The 27,670-nt window shown below is 55.7% G+C and overlaps 1 protein-coding gene across 8 annotated transcripts in view; it reads left to right on the forward strand.

The window, feature by feature from the left end:
• AGAP3 (ArfGAP with GTPase domain, ankyrin repeat and PH domain 3) overlaps positions 1-27,670 on the forward strand; it is a 58,132-nt gene that overhangs the window by 1,877 nt on the left and 28,585 nt on the right. For 3 of the 8 annotated variants that reach the window (XM_058533356.1, XM_058533365.1, XM_058533372.1), the window contains exons 1-5: positions 24,269-25,231; positions 26,510-26,568; positions 26,853-26,940; positions 27,142-27,227; positions 27,374-27,515. In XM_058533356.1, the coding sequence (XP_058389339.1) occupies positions 24,319-25,231; positions 26,510-26,568; positions 26,853-26,940; positions 27,142-27,227; positions 27,374-27,515 (1,288 nt within the window). In that variant the 5' untranslated portion in view covers positions 24,269-24,318. Of the gene's footprint in view, positions 1-20,853; positions 21,248-24,260; positions 25,232-26,509; positions 26,569-26,852; positions 26,941-27,141; positions 27,228-27,373; positions 27,516-27,670 lie in introns of those variants that run through there. The other 5 variants (XM_058533407.1, XM_058533389.1, XM_058533396.1 and 2 more) reach the window with 3 other exon arrangements.

The following is a 27,670-nucleotide window of genomic DNA, read 5'->3' on the forward strand; positions in this document are numbered from 1 at the left end:
TCTGTCCTCTCCCCAGCCCTCTGTCTCGTTCCTCTCAGGGCTGAGTTCACTGTGAACTAATTAGGTGACAGAAAAAACTCATTATCATGGATCTGAGTAAATGGCCTGAATCACCATTGTGGCTAGGGACCAGGAAATGGCATTTGTGTGAGCCCAGGGCCCCAAAGAGAGGAGATGACCAATTTTTCCTCCTAGATCGGAAGGGGGTGGGGCGGGGAGAGCCGCCATTCCCTGCAGTTTCTCTGTCCTTGGAGGAAGTAAGAGAAGTTCCAAATCCACTACAAGATCCTTCCACCCCCACCCCTTTTGGAAGGTGAAGAGACTTGGAGGCACAGCCACAGAAGGGGTGAGGGCAGACATCTGCCACAGAGTTCTTCCCAGAGCAGGGAGAGGCAGGAATTGGCCGGCTTCCACACCCAGCTCCAGCTTCCTTGTCGGCGACCCCCCAGCTCAGGAGGGCTCTGGCTGGGCATCTTCTGTGATGTGAAGGCCGTGATTCCTTGGATGCACCTGGCTTTTCACGTTGTCTTCGATTCAACACCACGGGCCAAATTTCCCCCCTTAGAGCCCTCCCCCGTGACCAACTTCCCCATTGCGGTTTGGAAGTACCCCATGTTCCATCTGCTTAGCCTGGAAGCTTGGTATCACCCTCGTGAATCCTGGGACCCAATGTCTCATTGTCACCAGGCGCAGCTGCTCCTCACACATCCATTCTCAGCTTTCCCCATCCCAGCTTCCCTGCTCTCTCTCGGTAAGGCCTCCCACCTCTTTCCTCCTTCTCCCCTTCTTTTTCCGGCCTCTCTCCTGGAACCCATCTTTATTACCCACCTCACCCCTGCTTTCCCACTTCTGTCGCCCCAGCTTTTCTGCCGTAGGCAGGCATCAAAAAAGAAAAAAAAAAAAACAAACCCAGAAAACTGCTTCTCCAGTTTCTGCCCTATATCCTTCCTTTCTCCATCTGCCAAACCATATTGCTGCTGTCCTACAAAGCTGTGTCCCCACCTTCTTTCTCAGGGAGGGAGGGGAGCAGCTTCTTGGAGTGTTTCCTCGCTTGCTCTGAGCCTGACAGAGCCCCCCTGCCAGGGCCCAGCAGACCTGGGTCCTGGCTGTTACATAAACACATTGGTCGCCTGGGAGGCCGATCTGTGTTTACTGGGGATGAGCCTCTTAGTGGGAAGGGATGACATTTTCCTAGTGTGTAACAACCTTCCGCCTCACTCCAGTAATACTTTGTGAAGGTGACCGGGGAGACGCAGTCAGGATCTGTTTGGGACTGAGGAAGCCCAATGGCACCTTGCTCTCCAGTCCTTTCCTTGCTTCTCTCAGTCACCTCTGATCCCATGGCCAGGGCAGGAGGAAGCAGAGGAACATTCAGCTTTCCTGTGTTTCAGGACAGGATTTGAGGCAAGGCAGATGGTTTTTAAAAGTTCCCTTCCCACCAAAGGCCAATGAAAGATAAAACCTGTCCACCATGTGGTCTTAAGGAATGCAAGAAATATAACCAGAGCTAGGACAGAGGGATAGAAGGCTCACCACATGCAGAACCTCCAAGCCACTCTCACCTCCCTGGTTGGGGAAACTGAGGCTCAGAGAAGGGAGGGATCCACAGCGATACAGCCAATTGTGTGGGGCCTCAGGCAGGACCCTGCAGGAAAAGGAGCTCCTGGGACTTGCTAGGGTCTCCTGGCTGTGTCCTATAAAGAGGGCTGCAGAGGAACCGGACCTCAGTCCAGATGGGGGGCAGCTTGGGTACGTGGACCCCAGGGACGCTGGGCCAAGTGAGCGGGAGCCAGGGTGAGTTGTTGGGAGAAGCAGCCCTTGGGGTCCCAGCAGGGCCCTGGAAAGGCCGGCTTGTCCCTGAGTAGATGTGTGCCTGGGGAGGTCCACCGAGGGGAGGGCAGGCAGGGGCGGGCTCCACAGGCAAGCAGGGAGGGCCTGGAGGTGGCGCTTGGCCACAGGCGTGCTGTATGCCACTACCATGTGCAGGAGCCCAGCTTTGTCAACTGGCTGACTTGTTCCTGTCCCCCTTTGTGTTCCCCCAGGGTTTTCTTTTTTAAACAGTGAAATGCCTTTGAGCATTGCAGGCCCCAGCTGGCTTGTTCTCACTCTCGTCTTCATCTGCCTCGGTGGGCTGGGGCTGGGTAACCTTCTAAAGGGACTGAGGCAGAGAGGTGCACGTTTTCCTACCTGGTTCAGGCCTTGGCTAGAGAGAGGAGGGGGTCCTCAGCTGTGCTGGGCGTGCTGGGTGGGGGCTGAGGGGGCTCGGGGGTAGGAGGGTGCCGCCCAGCAGCCACACTCTCCTTGCAGGCCTCCTGGGCTTTAGGATTTGTCCTGTGTTTCCCCGTGTCCTGTCCCTAGATCCTGGCGACAGCCCTGTGATGCAGACAGGGTTGTATCCATTCTGGAGATAGGAAGCTCTCCCCTGGGCTAATTGCCCTTCTGCCTGTTCCCCAGGGTTGGCATTCCCCAACCAGGTGATCATACTCGCCTGAGGGACTTGCTGAAGTATCCATTTCTGAGGCTCCCTCCAAGGGGTCAGATTTGGCAGTTTTGGGATGGGGGCCCCGGGATCTGCGTTTATAACTTTCCCGGGCCATTCTCGTAATGAGCTTGTTTAGGGAATGAGCGCCTGGTGGGGTGCTTGTTGCTTATTTAGGACTTTGCCCAAAAGAGCTCTAGGAATTCTGAAAGAGAGGATATTCATGTGGGTGCTGGTGGCCAGGGAAAGCTGCATTTGTTCCACATACATTTATTTAGCTCCTACTGTGTGGCCCAGTTGCATCTAGCACAATGGAAGGCAGGAACGAAGAACAGAGGGAGGAGGGGAGAGAAGGGGCTGGGCCAGCACTCTGGACCCTGAAGGTGAATGATCAGCCTGTGGGAGGTGCCAGAGGGGAGCCTGGGAGTGGCAGGAATAAAGCCCAGGTTTTGAGAAAACCAGAGCAAAGGTTAGAGACTGGGGAAGACTCACTAAGACCCCTTTCCTGAAGGTCAGAGGAGAGGGATGGAAAGACCCGACCCAGGCTGACCTCAGGCTGCGGGACCTCAGGCGGTGGCAAGATGGAAACGCCCTCCTCCCCCTTCCATTCAGTGCTCCTTCACTGCATTCCAGCTCTCTGCCAGGTAGAAGACACGGTACAAATAAGACAGTCCTTGCTCCTAAGTACCCCATGGGTAACTGGTACCACTTACTTTCCTCTGCCATTTATTCTTTAATCGAGGCTGTGTGCCAGGCATGGGGGTGCGGGAGACTCCCATGCAGAGGGAACCAGTTTGCAAAGGCAGCAAGGCAGGGTGAAGTGTAGCTTGATGTTCAAGGAGCAGCGGGCTGGTCTGCATGGTGGGGTGTTGAGTCCACGGGGGACAGCCAGGAGGACACTGGTTCGGGAGTTTTTAGTGTTTTGTCCTGTATTAATTTATTTACACCTCACCCTGTTCCAGGAGACCATTTGAGATGGTGCTTAATCCTCCAGGAGAGGGGCTGTCCTGGGAGGGTTGGAGCAGAAGAGGTATGGGCACTATGCCGGGTGGATCAGAGGGAGCAGCAGCCACAGGGAGACCGGCGGAAGGAGAATCGGATTAATGAGGTCTTAGTGTCCACGCTGTGCATTTAGCCCGTGAGCCCTCCCTTCCAGCTGTTAGCAAGTCTCTGGCCTCCGAATCTCAGGAGCGGAGGGAGTGAAGAAGCCCTTCTTGAAAAGCGGGACTGGCTTGGGGGGGCTGAGGCCCAGGGGAGGCTGACTGGGGGCCCTGAGAACTCCTGTGTCCCTGTTCAGCATCTCCTCGACGCCCACCCAGGAACCTTTAGCTTGCTCTCATTCTCGTTTTAATATGCAGGTAACTCAAAATTAGTTTAACCAGGTCGCCTCCTCCAGACCCCTAGCTGACTTCCACCACACAGGCCAAAGGGTGAGGGGCAGCTAATTTTGGAGCAGGGAGCTGAGCCCGAGGTGGTGGAATTGGCAAGGAAAGTGACCTGGAACACTGGCTTTGAGGGTGTAGACCTTGGGCTGTACAGTATTCTGCCAGTTCACTTCTTCTGCCTGCCCTCGGGCGATCGTCATCAGGCCTTTGCAACTCTGCAGTTCAGGGTCATTTTCCCACAGGTTCTTTTTAGGTCTGCAGGCATCATCTCCATTTTGCAAATGAGGTAGCCTCGGACTCAGATGGAGTAACTTCCCTGAGGCTGCACAAGGAGCTGCTGAACCAAGGCCTTTGCCTGGTTTTCCAGCTCCAGGTCCCTCTTGCACGGATGGATTCCATGAGCTTTGGTGGGCCAGGCTGGACCCCAGTCAGCCCTTCTGAGGTGCCTCTCAGGGAAGCTTTTGACCTTGAGTTTAACTTTTGGAAACTTAGAATACAGTCACCCGCTGCCTACCGACAGGACTCGTTCTGAGAAATGCGTCGTTAGGTGATTTCATCATTGTGTGAACATCACAGCGTGTACTTACACAACCTAGGTGATACAGCCTATTGCACGACTAGGCCATGTGGTACTGATCTTATGGGACCGCTGTCGTCGACGCGGCCCGTCGCTGGCTGACTGAAACGTCGTTGTGCAGCATGTGCCTGTAACTTAAGGGTGACTTAGGGTTGTCTCTCCTGCTGTAATTTTCTTCCAAGTGTCTCGACTCACCGGCTGAGCGGTGGCTCTTGGAGGTGTCTCTCCCTTCTGTGAGCAGCATGGATGTGGATATTGCATATAGTAGATAGGTGCTTGATCAAGAAACACTACAAAATGTTTAAACGTTTTAACAATTTAAATATGTGTTTAAACGACAAAAATAATGCATGCTTGTTATAACAAATTCAAATGTGGAAGGAAGAAGAAGTGTTTGCACTCTTCTGTCTCCCTCCGAAGAGGGGCTTACCGTTGGCTATGAGATGTGTGTCCTTCCAGTCTGTTTTCTGTCCTGCACATGTCTGCTGTCAACTGCTCGGTGATCAATTTGATGTCACTGGCGTCTCACAACAGAGGTGGGAGTTTTGTGGAAAACACTCCGCTGGGAGAAGGGAAGCCAGAGATGCTCAGATTCACTAAAGGACCCTGCGTTCATCCGCCCGTCTGGCAGCTCCCGCACGGGAAATCAGGGTACCTGGGTTATTGTTCCTGCTCTGCTGCTGACTGGCCCTGAGAACTGAGGCAAGATAGACAGACAGACACACACGCATGCACGTGCCCTCTGGCCTGTCTTCCTACAATTGCGGCTGTGCAGCTCGCTATGACCTGGCGCATGTTTGGACCATCTCAGTCTTGGCTCTCTGTCCTGGGGTCCCCCCTGGCCAGGAGTGCGGGCTCCATGCAGTTCAGTGTTCTAAGCCTGCTTCTTGCACGCAGCGCTGTAACACGTGCCGCCTGGGCGCCTTCAAGAGCTGGTCATTGAAGAGGTCCTGTGGGGAGGAGTGAGATCTTCTGTGTCTCAGTTTCCTCAGATGAGACTGTAGGGTAATAACAAAACCCACCTGTGGGTCGTGCCGAGGCGTGCCAGGGTCAGGCATGTGAGCTGCTCACGGCAGTGCCTGGCATGGAGTAGGCACACAGTGAAGGCTCATCCTTATTTATGAGGCTGCGCGGTGCCCTGTGTAAGGGTGTACGGTTTATTGTGCAGCTGCCATATGTACGTCTTAGTCCACTTGTCTGGTTATTTCGTTAGGACAAATTCCCAGGACAAAATAGCGAGACTGTCGGGTATGCCCGTTTCTAGGATTTTGCTCTGCTCCGCCGCACTGCCCTCCAGGAAGGCCCTTCCCGTTCCAGGGCAGAGAGCACCTGTCTCCTGCTCCACCTCCCTGGCCCCCTTCCCCCCTTGATGGGTAAAAAAAATGATGAAATGATTTTATCTTGTGTTTATTTGATTGCTAATGAGAGTCAACATTAGAAAACCTTTTTTGGTCATTTATATTTTAATTCTGTTCATATCATTTTTGCATTTCTTCTTGGTTTGTTGCTCTTTTTCTTTTTTTCTTTTTTTTTTTTTTGTGAGGAAGATCAGCCCTGAGCTAACATCCATGCCCATCCTCCTCTTTTTGCTGAGGAAGACTGGCTCTGAGCTAACATCTGTTGCCAATCCTCCTCCTTTTTTCTCCCCAAAGCCCCAGTAGATAGTTGTATGTCACAGCTGCACACCCTTCTAGTTGCTGTATGTGGGACGCGGCCTCAGCATGGCCAGAGAAGCGGTGCGTTGGTGCGCACCCGGGATCCGAACCCAGGCCGCCAGCAGCGGAGCGTGCTCACCCAACCGCCATGCCACCGGGCCAGCCTGGAGTTGCTCTTTTTCTTATTGCAGCTAAGAGAGTTAAATCTCTTGATACAGATTTTTCTAAAGTGTACATTTCTGTTTTCTGGAAAGGAAGCGCTGTCTTTCTCAGGCTGCACGTGGGCCGAGATGACCGAGCTGTCCTCTGGGTGCTGAGGAAAGTGACCCCACCCCACGTGGCCTCAGCGGGATGTGCCTTTGCTGGTTTGGGGCCTGTTTATAGTGTTTTTCTTTCTCCCACTCCGTCCGCGCCCCTCCTGACCACTGTCAATGTGCCGCCTGCAACGGTGTCTCTTTTGCCTTTATTTAGATGTTTTGATTGCTTGCAGACCTGGAGCCTAGGCTCGTCGAGTGGGATTGAAGCCCGGTCACAGCCTCGCGGTGTGCGTGTCTGCGTGTGTGGCTGGGGAAGGCGGCAGATCTGGACCCCGCGGGGGTCCTGCTCTGCCCCTGGTGGGAGCTGCCAGTCCTTCCTCTGCCGAGTCTCTTCCAGAGAGGGGCTGATGCGCTTCTCTGCCCAGAGGATTTTTTGTTAAACAGGCCTAAAGGAAGGCCTGAGAAGAGCTGTGAAGATTTCGCGGCTTTGAGTCACTCCAAAGCCCGCCTCTGCTTGGTTATTGCTCCTAGACTGTTCTAGACTGTTTTACATTGGGTGACGTGGTGGAATGAAGCCTGGGTGTCAGTCCTCCTCTGTCAGAGCCTGTACGGATAGTGCTTACAAACCCACTCTGGAGCCAGGCTGCCTAGATTTGAACCCCAGACCTACCGCTTAGTAGCTGTGTGACCTTGGGTGGGTTCCTGAACCTCTCTGTGTCTTGGCTTCCTTGTTGCTACGGTGAGGTTAACAAGAGGTTAACAAGCACCCTTTCATCGTGTACGTGTGGTAATGAAGTAAGTTAATGCCTGCAAAGTTTTTAGACCGGCACCAGCCCCTTGGAAGTGCTCTCTTGTGGACGCAGCTCCTGTTCCAGCATTCCTAGACTAGGTGCTGGTCTCTGCCTCTGCCAGGTGGTGGGGAGGACTAAGTGAGGGCGTGAGAGTGAGTGTGTCTCGCACAGCGCCCGCAGCGGTGGCTCCTCCCGTGTGCTTCCTAAACCTGAGTGAGTGGGCAGGAGAACCTGGGGGGGCAGGGCTTGGGGTAAGTTGGGATATAGCCCGGCAGGCCCCGGGGCAGGATTACGTGCAGTTCCAGCTGATGGGCGCAGACCTGAGACCGTGGCTCGTCACAGGAGTGTGCCCACGGGCACCTAGCATCGCCTTAATTTGATTGTTTGCCTGTAGATTAAAGTATTTCCCCTCATTTAGCACCCATGACATATGTGAGTCATGTGTAAATTTAAATTTTCAAGCAGCCATATTAAGAAAGTAAAAAAAAGTGAAATTAATTTTAATATGTTTTATTTAATCCAATATGTCCGAAATATTATCATTTCAACATGTAATCAATATAAGAAATTATTAGATATTTTACATTCTTTTTTTCATACTAAGTCTGCAAACTCCACTGTGTATCCCACACCCTCACCTCTCCACGTGGACTGGCCGCGATGCAAGTGCTCAGTGCCCACACGTGGCCGGTGGCTGTGGTATTGGAAGAACAGCTCTAATTTTAGCCTATAAGGGAACCAATGAATACCAGTTTGTTGTAAAAATTGAATATAGAAGTGTATCCTCTTTGATTCACCTTTGTAAAGTTTTCAAAATTTTTAAATAACGTACCTTTCACGAATGTCCTGCTATTTTGATTCAGTCGTTCAACAAATACTCATTTATTGAGTACCCGCTAAGGCCCGTGTGATTGATGGCAGACAAATCCATTTCAAAGTGTTACTGAATTCGCCATATCTTTTCGTCACTGTGTATTTTCTTAAAACCTGAAAGTACAGTTACTGGTGTGCGGGGTTGGCCGCAAAACCTGTTGATGTCAAGGGTTCTCCGGCTCCGAGTTTGGGAACCGGGACTCACAGGAGGAAGGCGGGGAGCGAGCCCAGGCCTGCTCCTGCAGGAAGAGGCGCGAGCGTGTGCACGTCTGAGGGATGATGTTGTGAGTCCTGTTAGTCAGTGCCTCGGTTACGGATGGGTTGGCCACAGGCCTCAGTGTGGCTCACGTCATTTCAGTTTGGCGGTTTCATCCCATGTGGCTGCTTCTCTGCCCTACTTATGTCCTCTCCGCACCCTCCCCTCTCGGTCACCAGCCTAGAGGGTAATCCTGAATTGGGGTGAGGGGAAGAGAGGCAGGCAGGGAAAGTCCACGGCGGTTCCCTCGGCTCCTTCCATCTGCTGCAGATCAGCCCAGAGTTCTCAAGTGTTGGTGGGCCCGACCCAGGAACAGACGTGCCAGCTCGAGAGCCTGTGGGTGGACAGGGCTTGTGTGAACAGCACAATCACTGGACTGGCTGGCCTTCTGCGTGCCAGCTTTACACACTGATCAGATCTTGTGCTGGATTGTGAGGTGCAGACAATTAGGGAATTGGGTGCTGATTACACAGCCTAGACAGCAGTGCAGCCGGAGTTTAAGAAGGACAAGCCCAGCCCTCCCTTTGCAGGCCAGAGAGGGAGGGAGTGGCCCACCCAGGATTCAAGGTCACTATTAGGAGCAGGGCCCAGTCAGGCCCCCAGGCCTTCTTGCATCATGGTGACCTCCTTCCAGCTCACAGAGGGGAGGTGGGCTGGGCCATCCTGCTAGCCGCCTCCCCATTACCCACAGCAGTGGTGCCAGAGTGTGTCAACAGCAAATGTCACAGTAGTCCCCTCACCCCATCCTGGGCTGTTTTTGTAAGGTTTTTTGTTTGTGTTTTATTCTTAATTTATGCTAAGTCATATATACATATAAAAGTTGAAAGTTCGTAAATATGTCTATGCCTTGGAAAATGTGTGGCACAAAGAAAGCCCCTCTTAGCCAGTAGCCCTAGGTTGGCTTCCCTGCTCTGCCTCTCAGCCCGCTTCCTGGCCGTGAAATAGGGAGACCTGCCCCCCTGCCCCCTCTTGGAGATGGGGTGATTCTCGACCTGCCTGGGAGGGAGCATCCGGGTCATATTGCAGCAATAAACGCCAGCTCCCTTTACCAACCCCTTCTTGTTGACCTTTGTTGAGGGAGCCAGCGGGGAACCTGCGGATGGGCTGGGCCGGGCAGCCCTCTGCCTTTGGCATGCCCTTTGTGACCTCTTGGATGGGATGTCTTGAGGCCCTCCAGCCAACCCAGAGAAGACAGAGGTCATCTCCTAGAGCTCTCAAAGAGCTTGTCACTCTGTGGGAGGGAGATGCCGTGCTGAGCCTGTGTCAGTAGGCTCTCTCACCCCTTCCTGGGTCCTTGTCACCCTGTGGGTGGGCCCTGAGCTGCACGGCAGCCCCTTGGGGGGTGTTACTGCCCTTTACCCGTCAGAAGAGTGAGTCTCACCGAGGCACTGGGCAAGCAGGGATCTAAACCTGGCTCGGTCCAGCTCCCCTGCCCGCCTTTTGGGTTCCAGGCCCTGGTCTCTTGGCTGCCCCTCTCCCCAGCCTTCCCTGGCCTGGTCCCTCATGGGGCCTAGAGCCATCAGTGCTCTTCCCCCGGGGGCGCATTTGTCCGAGCTGTATCTGCTTCGCTCACTGCTTCCCCTCCGGACCCTAAGCCCTGAGCCAGTGGTGGGCGGGCCTTCGGGCCCCCAGCCCAGTACCGGACTGGCAGGTAACACTTGACCAACCTAGACCAATGACCAAGGGGCCTCCCTGCTCTGTACCAGCCCAGGAGCCCTACTGGGCACCAGAGGTCCTCAAGGAGCACCCCCCTGCCTGTATCACACAGCTCTCTCCTGCTCCAGGGCTACCATGTTGCCTATGGGGCCCCTTCCCAGCCAGGTGGGCCCCCACTGTCCCGAGGAGCAAATGGCAGGTGGGGCTGCGGACATCAGGAGCCTGAGGGAGGAGCTTTGCCGCCCCCCGGAGGAGTGTGGGCCGTAAGTGGGGAGGCCGTGTATGGTGGGGGCCGGATGTTCTCTTTCTGAGGGCTGTGTCTTCCCTCTGGTGGGAGGTGGGGAGGGCCTTCCACTTGAGTCTTCGACATGCCTGGCTCACTGTCTGGCTCAGGCCCAGGCTGCTGGTGCTTGTTGAGTGCCCAGCACACGCTGGGCATCGAGGTGACCAGGAAGAGGGTAGCGGTGCACCGAGATCTCTGCCCACCCTCTCAGAGTTCCCGTTCCTCCTCGAGGGGTCAGAGCGAGGTCAGAGCTGGGACACCATGGAAAACATGGGTGTCCTGCTTTTTGGTGCTTGCTTCTGACAGGCCAACAGCTCGGGCCTTAAAGGGTGGTTACCTGTCTGGTGAGGAAGCTTCCCTGGGAAGTGTGCAAGTGGGCCTCCCTCCATCAGGCCCCCAGAGGTGAGTGAGGAGCCAGTTACTGGTCGAGAGGCAGCCGTGAACTGACCCAAACTGTGTGACCCTCGCCACTTGGGGGAGTGATGGGTGACAGTGGGTGTGAGGCCCTGAGCGGGACCTTCCCATATCTGAGGAGCCTCAGCTGTTCACTGAGCTGGCACCAAAGAAACATCGTGTTGACTGCAAGCACGCGTGCCGAGGGCCGGGGCTGGAATCGGCTCGCCACCCAGGGCGGGAAGGGGGGTGAGGCTGCAGCTGCCTGGCTGCTTCAGTAGACGCTGCGAGACACCGCGTCACCAGAGTCGTGATTTTATTATGAAAATTGCTGGCATAGTGTGTTTTTAAACTATTCAAACGTGCCACCCCACACTCCAGCCCTCTGTGTTTGTGCTGCAAGTGTGGCAAGATTGACAGCTCTTGCTGCGGTGCGGGGTTCTAAGCTAAGGGGGGCAGGATCAGATCTGGTATCTCAGAGAGAAAGGTACAAAAAGATTAACTTCTGTTAGTGCTCATTACATGCCAGGCTCTGCTGTACGGGCTTACTTGTCATTCTCGGGACAGCCCTACAGGGTAAGTGTTATCCCCATTTTGCAGACGAGGAAACCGAGGCACGGAGATGTAAAGGAATTTGCTCACTATTCGTGGCAGAGGCAGGACCTGAACCCCGGGTGGTCTGGTCTCAGAGCCTGTGCTCTGAGCTGGTATGCGCGACTGCGCCGTGAAAAAGACAAAACTTTTTAAGATAGAAGAGGAAATTAGAAGAATATTGTCTAATCTTGGGATAAGATGGATCCTCTTAAGCCAGACAGGAAACGCAGAATTTAAACTGACAGAATTTTCCCCCAGCTTTTTATTTTGAAAAATGACCACCTTGAAAGATTAACGTTTTACTCCTCTGGCTTTCCCTCCCTCCCTGCCACACTCTTTTAGGTGGCGGTCCTGGTCAGTGGCTGTAGACGGGATGGTCCGCGTCATCTCCCCCTGCCAAGCACTTCAGCAGGCATTTTCTAAGAACAGCCCCATTCTTACATGTAACATAATATCAGTGTCGCGCCTGAGAAAATGAACAAGAGTTCTCTAACATTGTTGAAGAGCTCATCCATAACCAAATTTCCTCAATTATCCCAAAACGTCTGATATAACTTTTTTGTTTTTCCCACTCAGGATGGGATCAGGATGGAGCAGGATCCATCACAGTTTCTTGAGGAGTTGGGCTTTCTTGTAGGAGGGCTGTGCTCTGGATTTGGTTATTGAACTCCTTCCTCCATCCTGGAGGGCTGACCTGAAGTGAGGTCTGGGGGCTTGAAGAGATCCAGGTTAAACCTTGTTGACGGATTACCTCCTGTTGTGTCACCTCAGGCCCTGCTGTTAGTGATGATGTTGAGGTTAAGACCAGATCTCCCAATCTTGAAGGGCTATTTCCTCCCCCTTTGTAATTTGTAAGTAATCTGTGGGGGAGGCTTCCAAAGCTGGAAATAAACGATTCCCAACAAGCTTTCACTCAGTGGTTTTCTGTGCATCAGTGATCCATGCCTGACTCGGTTATGTGGGGGTTACCACGTGGTGATCTTCTCACCCGGACATTCCTTCTGCGAGTCTTAGCTGGTATTCTTCTATCAAGAAGAGCCTCTCCTCACCCCACCTTTTTTTAGTATCACTCTCATCTAATGGATTTTTCTTGTTGTTATTGTTCAGATGTTATAATATAATCAGTTACAAAATTAACAGATTTAATTACATTTCTGTGGAATAGAGTAGGAGAATTTGCTTGCTGTGTACATATGCCAGATAAATGTTTAAGATGCCTGTTACACAAAGAGTTCCTGCCAATTGTTAAGAAAAAGGTTTTTAAAACCCCAAAGACACACAGGCAAAGAATAAGACCAGGCAGACAATTCAGAAAAGAGGAAGTGCAGATTGTCGATGCCTGTGAAGAGATGCGTCACCTCGAGTAATCAGGGAAACGAGGATCACAAGAGCAGAGACGGTCCCCTGTGTGAGTGGCAGAAAGTACACGGATGACTTCTGATGCTGGGCAGGGTGGCAGAACGGGCGTTCTCATACATCGCTGGTGGGAGAATGGGGTATGAATTGCTGCCTCCTGTTTGGAAAAGTAATCAGGCATTATCCGTTAATGTGAAAAATTCAGGTGCTTTTGAACCCAACTGCCCTACTTTGGGGCGTATATCCCATGGAAAGAAGACTCATAGGTACACAGGTATTGATTACAGCCTTGCTTGAGTGATTAAAAAAAAAAAAAGGGCAGCAGCTGGAATGCCCCTCAGTAGGGGCTGGGTAACGGCTGGAGCATACATACTGCGCATATGGTGAAGCTAACAGAGAAGAGTGAGCTGGACCGTCCCCATGGACTGGGAGTGGCTGCAAGAGCGTTTGGTAAGCAGCTGCTGCTTGCTGCCCAGGCTGGGGCAGTTTGGTGGAATGCGAGAGGCTGTGTCCTGTCGAGGTGGTTGGGGGGAGTGGACACTCATTCTGGAAGTTTCCGTATGAAGGAAAGAGAAGGGAGCAAGGGGGCCAAGAGCAGTTTTCTGAGTGTGTTGTGAATGGGGTTTTATACCCTAAAATAAAATTTTAAGAAAATGGGCAAAGTGTACATTCATTATATATGTTAGTCATAGCCCACTTTCTTCTTTCCTGTCCCACCCGGAGCCAGAGTCGGAAAGCTCTCCTGAGCCCTCATTAGAATGTCTGGTGCCCACAGAGCGGCTGCCGATGCTGAGGGCTTCGGGGCCCCGAGGGTTCGGCCAGGAGAGGCAAGCCCATTCATTTTCCTGGCGAGCAAGCTCTCTGTCCCTCATCCAGCCCTCATCTGCACGTGGAACACTCTTCTGTTTCTTTTTCTTTTGACAAAAGTAGTGTACTCTCTGCAAACATTTCAGAAAATGTACATTTCACAGAAAAGCAAGAGGAAGCAGAAACAAATCACTGTGGGTCCTGAGCGTCGCCATCAGCCCTGTCCTTGTTTTGACGTCCTTTTTTTTTTTTTTTTTTTTTTTGTGAGGAGATCAGCCCTGTGCTAACATCCGCCAATCCTCCTCTTTTTTTTGCTGAGGAAGACGGCCCTGGGCTAACATCTGTGCCCATCTTCCTCCACTTTATATGGGACGCCGCCACAGCATGGCTTGCCAAGCAGTGCGTCGGTGCGCGCCCGGGATCCGAACCAGTGAACCCCGGGCCGCCGCAGCGGAGCGCGCGCACTTAACCGCTTGCGCCACTGGGCCAGCCCCCTTGACGTCCTTTTTTGCTGCATTTTTTACATGGGTCCACGTTACGTACAGTTTTGTATCTTGCTTTTTAGAAAAAACGACTGTAAGTGTTCCCGCATACTAGGTAAGAGTCCTTGTGGACGTTAGTTTCAGTGGTTGCATGAGGGCCGGCCCCATGGCTTAGCGGTTGAGTGCGCACTACGCTTCTGATCCCGGCGCGCACCGACGCACCTCTGCACCGCTTTTCGGGCCATGCTGAGGCCGCGTCCCACGTACATCAACTAGAAGGATGTGCAACTATGACATACAGCTATCTACTGGGGCTTTGGGGGAAAAAAAAAGAGGAGGATTAGCACGGATGTTAGCTCAGGGCTGATCTTCCTCATCAAAAAATAAATAAATAAATGGTTGCATGACATTCCGCCTGCTGGGACACGGTGCTTTACTTCCTCATTTCTGTGTCGTTGGACACTTGGGGTTGCCTTCACTTTTTTGGAAGTGCTGGACGTCTTTGGGCCTAAATCTTTCCCTGTGTGTCAGATGGTCTCCGTAGGAGCCCCTGCGGCATTAGTACGAGGGGCAAAAGGCCTTTTTCCCCTTTGTGCTCTGGGCTGAGCTGCCGTCCAGCCGGATGAGCGTGAAGTGGGCAATGTCCCCGACAGCGGGATCAGAGGACCCATCCTCACACGCATGCTTGCCGGCACAGGGGCCTCACTAAAACAGAAGCCGGCTGTTAGGGCTTTGGTCGGTGAGGAGTAGATTTCATTTTTAATTTCTATTTTTTTGAGGACCAAATGAGAGTGAGTGGTTCCCATGTGTATTGGCTGTGTGTACTGTCTTTAGTTGTGTCCAGATTTTTTTTTTCCCCCCAAAGCCCCAGTAGATAGTTGTATGTCATAGTTGCACATCCTTCTAGTTGCTGTATGTGGGACGCGGCCTCAACATGGCTGGAGAAGCGGTGCGTCGGTGCGCGCCTGGGATCCGAACCCAGGCCGCCGGTAGCGGAGCGCGCACACTTAACTGCTAAGCCACGGGGCCGACCCTCGTGTCCAGATTTAATGTTTGTTTTTTAAGCAACGTCTGTGAGCTTCGTATATATTAAAATTAAGCCATTGACATAGTCACGTTTTTTTTTCCAAGTGTTGATTTCTTTTTAATTGTATTTTTCTGAAGGATTTTGCAATTTTTTATCGTTGAGGATTTTTTTTATCATTTTTATGTAGTTGAGTCTCTTGATTTCTCTCCTGGCTTTAAATCCGATGAGCCTTGCTGCATGTTGCCCGCTCCTTTCCCACAGTCCAGCACAGCCTCTCTGGTCATCCTGCCGCTCTGCGCAGACCCCCCCCCCCGGAGCCAGAGGGCTTCCCCTAGGCCCTGGCCTCACGTTGTGCTGGCTCAGCCTGGTTGGGGCTTGGCTCGGTTGGGGCTCGGCCTGCTTGGTGCTCTGCACGGTTGGGGTGGGGGTTGGATGCCAAGGTCTGAGACTTCAAGTGAGGAGGTAGGCGTGAGTGAGCAGCGCCTTCGGGCAGGGTGGGGTGTGAGGAGGGAGGAGAGTGGAAGAGACCTGTCTTCCTGAGGTCACTTTGGCAGACGGTGTACCAGGGACCCCTCCACCTCTGCCGCTGTGTGTCGTGCGCCGGCCATGTCTGGTGGCCCTGAGACTGCCTGCAAAGCGCTACTGCTGATGGACCTGGGGCCTGGATCTCCTTGCTCTCTGGGAAGGGGTCCAGTCAGGGGGCTCCTGGTCACTCCTGACGCTGGCGTTCTAAGTTCCCAGAGGACAACAGCTCTGCAGACGGCCTAGAGACCTCCCAGCCCTTCTCATCTTGCAGCTGAGGGCCCTGCAGCCCAGCAAGGGGAAGGCCACGGTCAGCCACGGAGCTCCTTCCCTCACATCCTCCCGTGGGCCCCCACAAGGTCACCAGGGTCACCTGACACTGTTTCTCAGTGATGGCGTGGCCCTGGGGCCTAGGCCTGAGAGCTGATGGGCTGCCTGGGGCAGCGAGTCATTGGGCTGAAGACAGATGAGAGTAGGATTCCGATGAAAGTCTAAAACCCAACTACGAAGGCGCTGAGGTCCTGATTCTGATTCTCGGTCACTGTGATGCGGGAGAACCAGCGAGGCTGGGAACGTGGAGTGTTGCTTAACAGGAAAATCTGGCGGTTGAACTGGCTGCATCTGGGGCTAGCCCTGTGCCCCCAGAGAGCTCAGGTGGTTGCCCCTGCCTTGGTCCTTCTGTCTGTGGGCCAGGGCAGTGCTCGGGCATCCACCGCTGGGCGTAGACAAGAGTTGGGCAGTGGAGACCCTGCAGGGCGGGTGGGGAGAGCGTGTCTCGGAGTAGGGAATTTGCTCCTCACACATTCCCGGGTTCGTGAAGGGCTCAGGGAGCTTGTGGTCTCCCAGGGAAGGAAAGGATCTTCATCCAGGACGGTGGTCTCATGTACTCATCCTCTTCTCCCTGAGCGGCAGGCTGGCCTGGCCTCTGTGGCTCTTTCTACATGGCATGAACGTGAAGTGAGCCAAGGGCCCGTCAGCCCCAGATAGCTCCCCTTTGCCTCCTTTCCCCTTTGTGAGTGCCATAGATCCCCGGGAGGGGTCGCTGCAGAACCTGTATCAGCCCCTCATGCTCATCCAGGGCTGGGAGAGTGGGAGTTGGGGGCAGGAGTTTGTTTGGAAGGTGGGTGAGTAGGAACCCCCAGGGCAGGGGTCTTTTTGGAAGGAGGGCCCCTGCTAGGAAGGGCAAGGCTCAGCTGCCCAGGTGTGGGTACCAGGTGGGAGGAGAGGACGATAGGCAGGGGCTGCCTACAAGATGAACTTGGGGCGCCAGTCGGCCCTGTGTAGGCAGAAATCTCACCAGGTCAGGGAGGCCCAAGGGCTCGGGCCAGCCAGATGGCCTGGGTTGAAATGCCAGCTTCAGCCACCTACTAGCTAGCGACCTTAGGCAAGTTACTTGGCTTCTATGGCTCAGATTCCTCATCTATGAAATGGGTAGATTAACAGTACCTTTCTCAAAGGGTTATTGGAGGGCTAAATGGGTCAATATGTGGAAAGTTCTCAGAGTGGGGCCTCTCGTGTTTGATAAGTGACTCTGATTATCACATGACCAGTGGTGTCCCAGCTGGCTGCTGCCTTGGGTGTACAGGGCATCAAAGGTGGCTCTGCTGGTCCTGGGGGCCCCAGCCAGAGGTGGGCTCCGATGCAGGGGCAGGTGCTGCACGTGCCCAGGAGCCCAGGCCCCAGTGAGGTGAGAACAGATCTGGTATTAGTTTCTACGGCAGGGACAAGAGGAGCTGGGGATGCTGAAAGGAGGCCAGGAGGTCTGGGAAGCCCCCAAGCTTCATGGTGGCAGCAGGCGTGAGCTGAGCGTTGACTGCCACTGAGCTGGCAGGGGTGGAGGGAGGCAGCCTCCACGTCCAGGCCTTGCTGGTGTCGACCTGGGCCCGGCCCCCCAGAGGCCTGCGGCTTCTCTGATGCGGAGCCCACCCTGAGGCCCCCCGGGGTCTGGGCATGCGTGTACGGTGCTGGGGACAGTGGGTGGGCCTGGCTTAGGGTCTGGGGCAAAGCCTTGGGTCTCAGTGGAGGCCCCACCCCCTCAGGAAGTTACCTGCCCCACTTTCAAAACCTGTAAAGGGAATTCAGACACTTTTAAACTTTTGTCCATTAGACTCTCACACGACCTCTCAGTCTTGTTTTTTTATAGTGTACGCAGACCCTCAGCCCCTTTCTCCGAGACCCTGACCTTCCACGTCCTTACGTGAGCGCTCGAGTGGGGCACCACCCTGCAGCAGCAATGGGGCACTTTCTGCAGCTTCTCCATCGTAGAGCAAAATTCATCCAATTATTTGAATACTTTATTGCATCTTCCCTTTATTAAAATATTTTACTTTTATAAAAATAAGATGGAAGCAAACTAGAGAGCTGATACTGCTGCGGAGGAATAAAGATCTCATAAATGGAATGCGTTTTAGAAGCCCACGGGGCTGAAAGAAGCAGATTTTTAGCCCATGGGACTAAAGCTGGACCGTGTGTTCAGTTTTAAAGGAAGAGAACAACATTTAAAAACATATGAAATGCAGGAAATGTGTCGAAATTGGGATGAAAAGGCAAAATACCATTAGAGGACATATGCTATTACATTCTGAGTCCGAATCCCCGTCTGCAGCGTGGTAGTGTGCGGCGTCCTCCCGCCCGCCCTGCAGGTTATCGGGAGGATGATAGGCGACAAGACGTGCACACGCTGTTCCCTTTGCTGTTCGGGGAGGAGCTGTTGAAAAGCATCAGAGTTTTTGGCCGAGCACAGAGTGCACAGGGCCCGTGGTCCTCAGGCGGCCCTGTGGCCATGTCTCCATCTGAACAGGGAGCAGTGTATGTCCAGGGCCCTCTCAGGGTTTTGGAATGTGGCCGGGCAGAACAAGGTCAGAGGCCGGTCAGGGATGTACAGAGGGACTGAGTCTTTTTTTTTTTTTTTGGTCAGGAAGATTGGCCTTGGGCTAACCTAACCTCTGTTACCAATCCTCCTCTTTTTGCTGAGGAAGATCGGCCCTGGGCTAACCTCTGTTGCCAATCCTCCTCTTTTTGCTGAGGAAGACTGGCCCTGGGCTAACATCTGTGCCCATCTTCCTCTACTTTATATGGGACGCTGCCACAGCATGGCTTGATGAGCGGTGTGTAGGTCCACGCCCGGGATCTGAACCTGCGAACCACAGGCCGCTGAAGCAGAGCAGGTGAACTTAACCACTACGCCACTGGGCCGGCCCCGGAACTGAGACTTTGAGGGGAGGACCCTTGTCCTGTCCACCATTGTGCCTAGCACAGAGTTTGTGGACAGAAAGAAAAACAAAGAAACTACTGCTGAGTAGCTAGTTTGGTGCTAGAAGGCCATTTCCAGGCTGGGATGACTCTGCCCCTCAGAGGGTGGTCTTAAGTTTCCTCCCTTTGGGGAAACGCGCCCCTGAGGAGCTGACACCCTGAACTTGGGAGATGGGGGCAGAATTCCCTGGCTTCTCCGAACAGCCCTGGGAGGGTCCAGGGATGGGAGCTTGTTTCTGTGCAGCCATACCTGCCAGAGCTCCTGGAGTCTACAGCTTCTGTACGTTTCCCAGGGCTGCTGTAACACAGCACCACAAACTGGGGGCTTAAAACCACAGAAATTATTCTCTCACAGTTCTGGAGGCCAGAGGCCTGAATCCAGGTGTGGGCAGGGCCGCACTCTCTCTGAAGGCTCTAGGAAGGATCTGTTCCAGCCTCTCTCCTTGGCTTGTACATGGCCATCTTCTCCCTGGTCTCTTCACATCATCTTCCCTCTGTGTGTGACCGTCTCTATGTCCAAATTTCCCCTTTCTATGGGGATTCGACATCAGTCATATGGGACTAGGGGCCCACCCTACTCCATTGTGAGCTCATCTTAGCTAATTACATTTGCAACCACCCTATTTCCAAATAAGGTCACATTCTAAAGTCCACTGGGGTGGTAGGACTTCAAAATATGAATTTTGGGTTGACACAGTTCAGCCCATAACAGCTTTCCTCAGATTTTCAGGGGAAGACGTGATCCAAATGGGCCTCGGGGATCTCCCAGGTCCACCTGTGCATTCTCTTGAAGAAGAGATGGAGGGACCAGTAATCGACAGGCCTGAGCTGAGGTGGAACTGCTGAGGCTTCCAGCCAGGTTTCTGATGTGAAGAAAGCTGGCACTGGTTTAAATCATCCTGTGCCCGTTAGGACTCTCTCTCTGGCTCCTTCTGTTGATCACCTGCCATGTGCCAGGCACCGTGCTGGACCGTCCACTGTCACATCACTGGTCTCCATGGCAACTTCAGCTGGAAAGGTGGGATTATCCCTAGTTTACAGACTAAAACCCAAGACCCGGTGAGGTTAGGGTGACTGTTGATGGGCACACAGCTAATAGGTGCCAGGGGCTGAACTCGAACCCAATTCTCTCAACTCCAGAGTACGCGTCTTGCCAGTGCACCGCCACGCCTCTCGACCTGGGGTCTGTGCTGATTCTTTGGCCTGTGATTTATCTCCTCAACAGACTGTCCCAGCCAGGGGCTGTCTCTTATAAGCCTGCCTCTCTCCCCATAAGGAGAACAGAAGCCTGAGTGTGCAGTTCATGCTCAGCAAACTCATTCATTCCTTCATTCATTCACAGAGAATCCTTGCACACCTCACATGCCTGGCCAGGTTCTAGTGGGGGAGCATCGAACACACCAGAACAATATCTGAGAGTAATGAGTGTGAGATGGCTGTTGTGACAGAGAGCAGCTAGGCTCTCAGATAGTGAGGGAAGGCTCCCTCAGAAGGAGATCCGGATGAGCTGAAGGACAGGCAAGTGCAGAGGCCCTGCCCCTTCTGGGCTGTGTGGCTGACTGACTGACGTGGGGTGTGGGGGACTTACAGGAGATGAGGTCAAAGGGGCACATGAGCATTAGAAGAGAGTAGGGGGCTGGTGTAATTCTACTCCAGGTGGAAAGCCACTGGGGGGCAGTGGCTGGGAAGTGCCCAGGTCACTTCTGGATTGGCAGCGGGGAAGGGGGAAAGGGGAGATTAGGAAGCTGCTGTGGGGTTTAGGCGGGGAGGGTGGTGGCTCGCCTTGGGCTGGACAAAGGAGGTGGTGAGAAGTGGATTGGGGACAGTGGAGGAGGTGGAGCCAATAGGACTGACCAGGGATTGGATGTGGGGCAATGGTAAGAAGGAGGGAACGGAAGTTCACGCCTGGAAGGTTCTTAGCTGTGCCATTAGTTAAGGTGGCCACTGGGGGTGAAGCGGTTTGGGGATGGAATCTGGAGGTTCATTGTTGCCACTGCTGCATCGAGCTGTCTCGGGGGACAACTCCTGAAACTTGTAAAGAGGCCTGTGTACCGCAGGCCGGCACGAGTGGTGGGTCGTTCTTTGGGGAGGCTGTGGGCACGCGGGGCGGGGTGGGCAGCCCAGAGTCTCACCCTCTTCTCCTCAGACCCAGAGACCTGCACAGAGAACAGAACTTCCTAGAGACCATCCAGCCTCGGGTAGCTCTGCATGTGGCACTGGCCACCTCCCTTGGACTCACTGGCCAGAAGGCTTGCCCAGCTTGCGTGGCCACGGTGGGCTGCTGCTGTGGTCTCCCTGTTTCCTACCGCACAGCTGGCGGCCCCGGCTGCAGGAAGATGTTTTGCTGCCACCTTGTGGGCAAGAAGAGCCCGCGCGATGTTGGAGGGCCAGTGTGGCTCCAGGACCGCTCCAGGCTGCGGGAAGAAGCGGAAGCCTTTCGCTCAGAGCCACCCACATGCACCTTTTGGCTTTCAGCAGAAAGCTAGCTCTGCCTCATCTCTCAGAAGGACGTCCACAGGCTTCCTGTGGCTGTGCGGCCTCCGCTGGGCACACCCCCACACTTATCAAGGGATCAACCGGCAAATATTTGAGCGGAGACTAGGTACAAGGTTCTCTGGGATTCCTGGGCCGGAGCCCGCCCTTTCCTCTTCCTCATGGCCAGTGCTCTGTGCAGTGCCTCACATGTCACGCCTTTGTGGGGTCCTCTTTCACCCTAGCTCCCCTAACGTGGGTTAGCATATCCCCACCACCCCCAGGCACACGGTGCACGCACAGGCACCCTCTTCTCTCAGGCAGAACATCTGAGGCCTGGGCCGGTCTACGGAGCCGGTCCAGCTCACCCAGCTGTGGGTACGTCTCAAGTCAGCTCTCTCTGCTGATTTCCCGGCACTCAGAGCAGAAGGGGCTGCTCGGAGCTTATCTTCTGCATACTCTGCTTCCAGGAAAGTATGTGTCCATCCTCACCCAGAATGCACACGGCAGGCATCGTGAGAGATTGCATCTTTAATTCCCCCAGAAACTTCAATGGGGTCTCTCACCTTTAAGTGACAGATTTAGCCTGGTGTTTCTGATGACCTTAAGAAACAGAGAACTGGGGACGGCCCTGTGGCGCAGTGGTTAAGTGTGCACGCTCCACTTCAGCGGCCCGGGGTTCACAGTTTCGGATCCCGGGCGCGCACCAGTGCACTGCTTGTCAAGCCATGCTGTGGCGGCGTCCCATATGAAAAAATAGAGGAAGGTGGGCACAGATGATAGCCCAGGGCCAGATCTTCCTCAGCAAAACAAACAAACAAACAAACAAACAGAACTGACAGGAGAGCTGGTTTTAAGGAATTTCTGTACTGCTTACAAGGCCCCAGCCTGGAGCTTTATGGGGCTGTCCTAATTTCCTTTGGGCTGTGTTGAGTGGAGTTGTATTTGCCACGTCTATTTGGAGCAGAATCTTGTCAGAACACAGAGACCTTGTCCCTGACCGGGGCTGATGCCAGTGAGGAAAAGAGGTGTGTTTGCACTGATCTGCTTTCTGGGAGAAAGGAGAAATCTTCGATTGGCTTGATGTCCTGGGACATATTTGTGTAGGCAGGTGCCCTTCTCTGTCTAGTTTCCCCGGGTCAGGAAAGGGTTCTGGGAAGAAGGGATAGGAAGGAGGCTGCCAAGTGAGGAAGAGGAGGCCGTTCTGGGTTTGGGAATGGACCAAGGCTAAGCTTTTCACCTGGGCTGATTCTGCAGGTGCAGCAGGAGCTGGGAGCTGGTGTGTCCTCTGGGAACAGGAGATGTTCTTTCACCTCTGGGCCGGGCACTGCTGCCCACCCTCCCTGGGATCTGTGTGTGTGTGTATAGCGGGGGGCCTTTCCCCCTCCTAACCCATCCTGCCCCTCTCCCACTGAGAGAGCCATCCCCTTTTGTCCCCTGCTCCCCTCAGTCCCCAGAGCCGGGGTCTGATGGCCCCTGTCCTCTGCTGCCACTTGCGTTGGCTTCGGTGGAGGTTTGTGCCTGAGCAGCCTCACTCTTTTGGGAGTGGTAATTCCGTATGTGTGTGAGAGAGAGGACAGACAGGCAGATATGCAGATAGGGAAGCTGAGGGTGGGATACTTAAACCTGGAAATGTGAGTCAGGATTCCTGGGTTGTGTTCTTGTCTCCATGCCCGAAGGATCCTGGGAAAGGCCCTTTGTGGAACCATCTATTATGTGGGGAATATGCATCCCGAGAGGAAGAAGCCGTCCTCATCGTTGTTAATAACTAGTCCCAGGAAATATGAATTCACCCCCAGGGCCTCCCCGGGCCAGGCGATCCAGCCCGGGACTTGGGAGTGTCCAGCTCTTTTCTGCGGGAGCACCTAGGATGGAGAGGCCCTGCCTTCCTCAGGCATTCCCCCACCCCAGCCCCTCAGGAATGTGCCACTTTTATCTTGTACTTTGCTTCTGACTAGGACTGTGGAATTCTAAAGCTGAGAGGGACGTCGGGAGTTGGGTTGGACTGGGGGTGGAAGAAACCTGGGAGTATTATCTCTTTAAAGGAAATGCAAGCCCCCTCATCCTTGCCACTACCTAAACTGGTTTCTCCTGATCTGCTCATGGTCCTTGTGGATTATGGTAAACTGGCTGGTCTCCAGGGCCTCAGGAGAGGACTGATATTTAAAATGCAGTGGAAAGCACAGCATGGCAACTCCCCCCCAGGTCTGGGGTGAGCCCTGCACTTAATGAGTGCCTGGTGCAGCCCACACTCATGAAATTCAAAGGGCATCTCTGCTCGGAGAGAGTGAGCTTCCTGCTCCAGCCAGTACTGCAGGCCAACGCTTTGCCTCTGCCCGGCCAGCCAACCTCTGGACAACCTCTGGACAGGAGGTGAGACCCGGTGACAGGAGACTGGAGAAGTGAGTCATTCGTCCAGAACTGTGTGGTCCAGGTCCAGAAGTTACCTTTTGATTTTCCGCTGCCCTTAGGCAGGACAACATTTAATCCAGTCCGGACGATTTTATAATCTCCAAGGAAGAAGACAGCTTCAGTCATTAGCAGAACAGTCGAATGAGCATCCAGCAACTGTGATTCTCGATCTTCCCAATCTCAGAATGTCTGAGCCAAAACCTAAGATAGGCTCACCTCATTCTGGCCCCGCATCTTACAGATAAGGAGACTGAGGCCCAGAGACAGCATATGACTTGCCTCCTGACTCCTGACTTAGGCTTTTGTTAATTCCAGCCCTGTGTATCACCTTCTGGTTGGTCTTCCTTTGGAGAAAGGGCAAATGGCCCACTCCTCTCCAAAACGGGGCCCAGAGAGTGGTGTGCTGAGGACTGTTATTTATTTGGCCTGCTCTTAATGACAGCTCCTCACCTACCTGCCCCAATCCGAGGAGGAGCCCTGGGCTGGAATTTCCTGTTTTCTGAGGGCTCCTCCGGGGGCTGCCCCAGTAGGCTGGCTCCCCCTCCGCCACCGCCGCCGTTCCAGGGTGTTCCAGGCCAGGCTTGCCGCCTCTCCTTGCTGGGCTGGCTCCCGGCCTCTCCAGGTCTGGGCTTGCCGGCTGCTGCGAGGTGGAGGCGTTGAGGGACTCGGTCGGCCGGCCGACACCAGTGCCCGGAGGCCGGAGGTCCGTGCGCCCCGGCCGCGGCCCCGGCCCGGGCCCAGCCCCGCGCCCCTCGCCATGGGCCTGGAGCTCGCCCGCGGGCCCTGAGCATGGAGCGGGGCTGGCCGCCGGGGGACAGCCGCAGCCCGGAGCGGCCAGCCGTCTGCCGCCGCGCCCTCAGCGTCTGCGACTCGCTGGACGTGCACGGCGCCCCGGCCGGCCGTGCCGCCGCCGCCCTGCAGGCCGCCCTGTGCGCCGCGCGCGAGCAGCCGGCGCGGCCGCGGAGCGTGTGCTCGGGCGGCTCGGGGCGGCCGCCCTCCGGCGCCCGCAGCCTGCTGCTCGGCCTCCTGCGCCCGCGCCTCGGCCGCCGCGGCCCCACCGACGGGCATTCGCCGGCTCCCAGGCCTGCGCCCTCGGGGCGCCCCGGCTCGGCCGCGAGCAGCCCGGCACCCAGTCCCGCGCCTGCCCCGCGCAGCCGCCCGCCGGGGGCCCAGGCGCCGCGGCCGCGGCCCACCAGCATGACGTTCCTGGAGGTGAACCGCCTGGAGCTGGCGGCGGCCGAGGCCGAGGGCGCGGGCGCGGGACTGGGCCGCGCGGGCAGCGCGGGCTTCCTGCGGGGCGCCTCGCTGTGGAGCAGCCAGCGCTGGCAGGTGCTGCGCGGCGGCGGTGGGCGCGGCGGCCCGGGCCCCCGGCGCGGCCTGTCGGCGCTGAGGAAGAGCTTCAGCTTCCGCCTGCGCCGCGGCCAGGAGATCCGGCGCGCCGAGTCGGGGCTGCTGCCCCGGGTGCGCACCCGCAGCGACGGCGACGCCAGCTCCCTGGGCGCCTTCCCCAGCCGCCGCGACCTGCTGCTGGGCGCCGAGGCCCCGCGCCCCGCGCCGGAGCCCGGCCGCCCCCGCGCCGCCGCCAGCCTCTGGAGGCTGCTCACCAGCCGCTTCCGCCGGAGGGAGCCGGAGCCCGCGCCCGCCGAGCCGCTGTGGAGCCGCAGGGCGGCCGCGGACCCCGGGCTCCTGGGCGCGCCGAGCGGTAAGGAGAGACCCGGCCTGGGTGTCCTCTCCGGTTGGAGTCTGTGTTGACAGCGGGTGTGACGCCTTGAACCCACCTGGGAGAGGTGGTGTGCCGTGTGGGCCCGGGGCTGGCCGGGGTTGGCCCGAGTGAGATCAGTGCCCAGGCAGGCTCTGGGGTCGCTGACGGGTCTAGAAGGTGGTCGTGGCAAAGGAGGACTTCCAGGGAGGTCCAAGCTGGGCCGCCTGCATCCCCGTGCTAGCCCTGGCCCATAGCGCTGTGGACTGTGAGACCAGGACGGAAGCGCCCCTTCCTCACTTTTGGCACATGCGGAATTGAGGTCCAGGAGGGACAGAGACTCACTGAGACAGCTGGCTCTAGGCCGGGCTTGAGCCCTCGCCTCTAGCTGCCTCTGCAGATGAGTTTAGGGATTGCTTGGGGACCCGGTGGTGATAACTACTCTTTGAAGCAGCCTGGGGAGGGGAAGCAAGTATGGCCCAGTCGGGGAGGCTGGCCCCAGGGCCACCCAGAACTGGCTGGAGGATGTCCAATACAACCCTGAGGATAAAGATGAGGGCTGGCCGTTGGAGGGCTCTGGGTAGCTCAGTGATTTGCTGTCCCAGGACACTGCCAGAGTCAGGCGCCAGCTAAGAATGGACTGAAGAGGAGGGAGCCCAGAGGCGGGTCTCTGGGAGAGAAAGGGTGGTGGCCTCCCCATCAAGGAGGAGCTTGGGGAGGAGGGCCAGTTGGGCGGGGTAGATAGCTCCCCATTCGACCTGCCCCTCACAGAACAAGGCCAGGTAAGGGCTCCTCCCTCTTTACTCTGGCTAGGAATGTGGTGGGTGGCCCCACCCCAGGAGAGTGAGCTGTCCCTACTCCATGCAGGAGGTTGGCCCCCCTGCCCAGCTGCCAAGTGCCCAGCCTGGCTTGGGTCTGGGCTGAGACCTGCTGGAGCAGCCTCTCACCTGGGCCTGGTGTCTGGGCCCCGGGCGCACCAGGCCGGGTGTGGCTGAAGGTAGGAACTTCTTACTTGCTGGAGCAGTAAGATTAGGAGGAGGGACACAGGTTCAGACCAGGGGAACTGAGCCCACACCCCTCAGAGTCCTCTCCCTGAGGACTGTCATCACTGCATTCCACTCTGAAAGAATTTTCCTGCTGCTCCCTAGGGAACTAGGGGTGAGGGTTGGGTACTGTGTTTTGGCCTTGGCCTAGGAAGGGGCAGTGCAGGAGACAGCTGGTAGCAGATAGCGGAGGGATATGTGCCACCCCAGGCCTGATGGGCGGCCTTCTGTCCCGCAGACTCCTTTGTGAACAGCCAGGAGTGGACCCTGAGCCGCTCGGTGCCGGAGCTTAAGGTGGTGAGTGAGGCCCATGGGAGGCCCAGGCAGCCCAGGGGCTGGGTGGGTGCCGGCTGGCGTAGTGGGCCCAGATGTAGCTTCCTTGACTTCCAGTCCCCTCCTTGTCTCAGCTTGGCCCCTCTCTGCAGCCCTTCACTTCTCCGGGCCCTCTTCCCTCCCCTCTGAGTCTCATTCCTTTCCCGTCCTCAAGCTGGCCCTCTCCTTCCTGATGGTATTTGCCTCTTCTGCCCCGTCTCCTCCCTTGTGCCCTCTGACCGCCGCTCTCACCCCTTCCTCTCCCACAGGGCATTGTGGGAAACCTGTCTAGTGGGAAGTCGGCCCTGGTGCACCGCTATCTCACGGGGACGTATGTCCAGGAGGAGTCCCCTGAAGGTGAGCGTCCTGGGTTGGCCTGGGCTCTGAGCCTGGCCACTGTGCCCCCTTTCTGTCCTTCCCGCCATCTGTGCATGGGGCTCAAGCCCCTTGTCCTTCTCAGTCCTCGTGTCTCCTCCCTTGGAAGCTGTGGATTTCTTCTCATTGGCCCCCGTGGGCGCTTGCTCTCCGTTTTGGGCTTGACCATGCACTCTGTCCTAGGGGGTCGGTTTAAGAAGGAGATTGTGGTGGATGGCCAGAGTTACCTGCTGCTGATTCGAGATGAAGGAGGCCCCCCTGAGCTCCAGGTGATGCTTCTGCCCCAGTCCTGGCCCATGGCGCCCTGTTCTCGAGCTTCCTGGTTGGGACTGGGTGAGGTTGAGTGTGTGGGGAGAGGGGTATGGAGTTTGCCTGTGACCAGATGAGGGAGGTAATTCTACTCGGTCCCCCCTAGTTTGCTGCCTGGGTGGACGCAGTGGTGTTTGTGTTCAGCCTGGAGGATGAAATCAGCTTCCAGACGGTGTACAACTACTTCCTGCGGCTCTGCAGCTTCCGCAACGCCAGCGAGGTGCCCATGGTGCTGGTGGGCACGCAGGGTGAGCGGGCCTGCAGGGATGGTGCGGCGGGCCGTGGGTCCCCAGGTGGCCTGTGTGAGAAAGCCCAGCTTCTCCCCGCCCCGCCCCGGTGCTAACTGAGTCCTCGTGGCGCCCCAGAACGGGTGCCTCCTCCTTGCTCCATACACGCTGGATCT

Source organism: Diceros bicornis, chromosome 3 (assembly GCF_020826845.1).
Source record: "Diceros bicornis minor isolate mBicDic1 chromosome 3, mDicBic1.mat.cur, whole genome shotgun sequence".
NCBI lineage: Eukaryota > Metazoa > Chordata > Mammalia > Perissodactyla > Rhinocerotidae > Diceros > Diceros bicornis.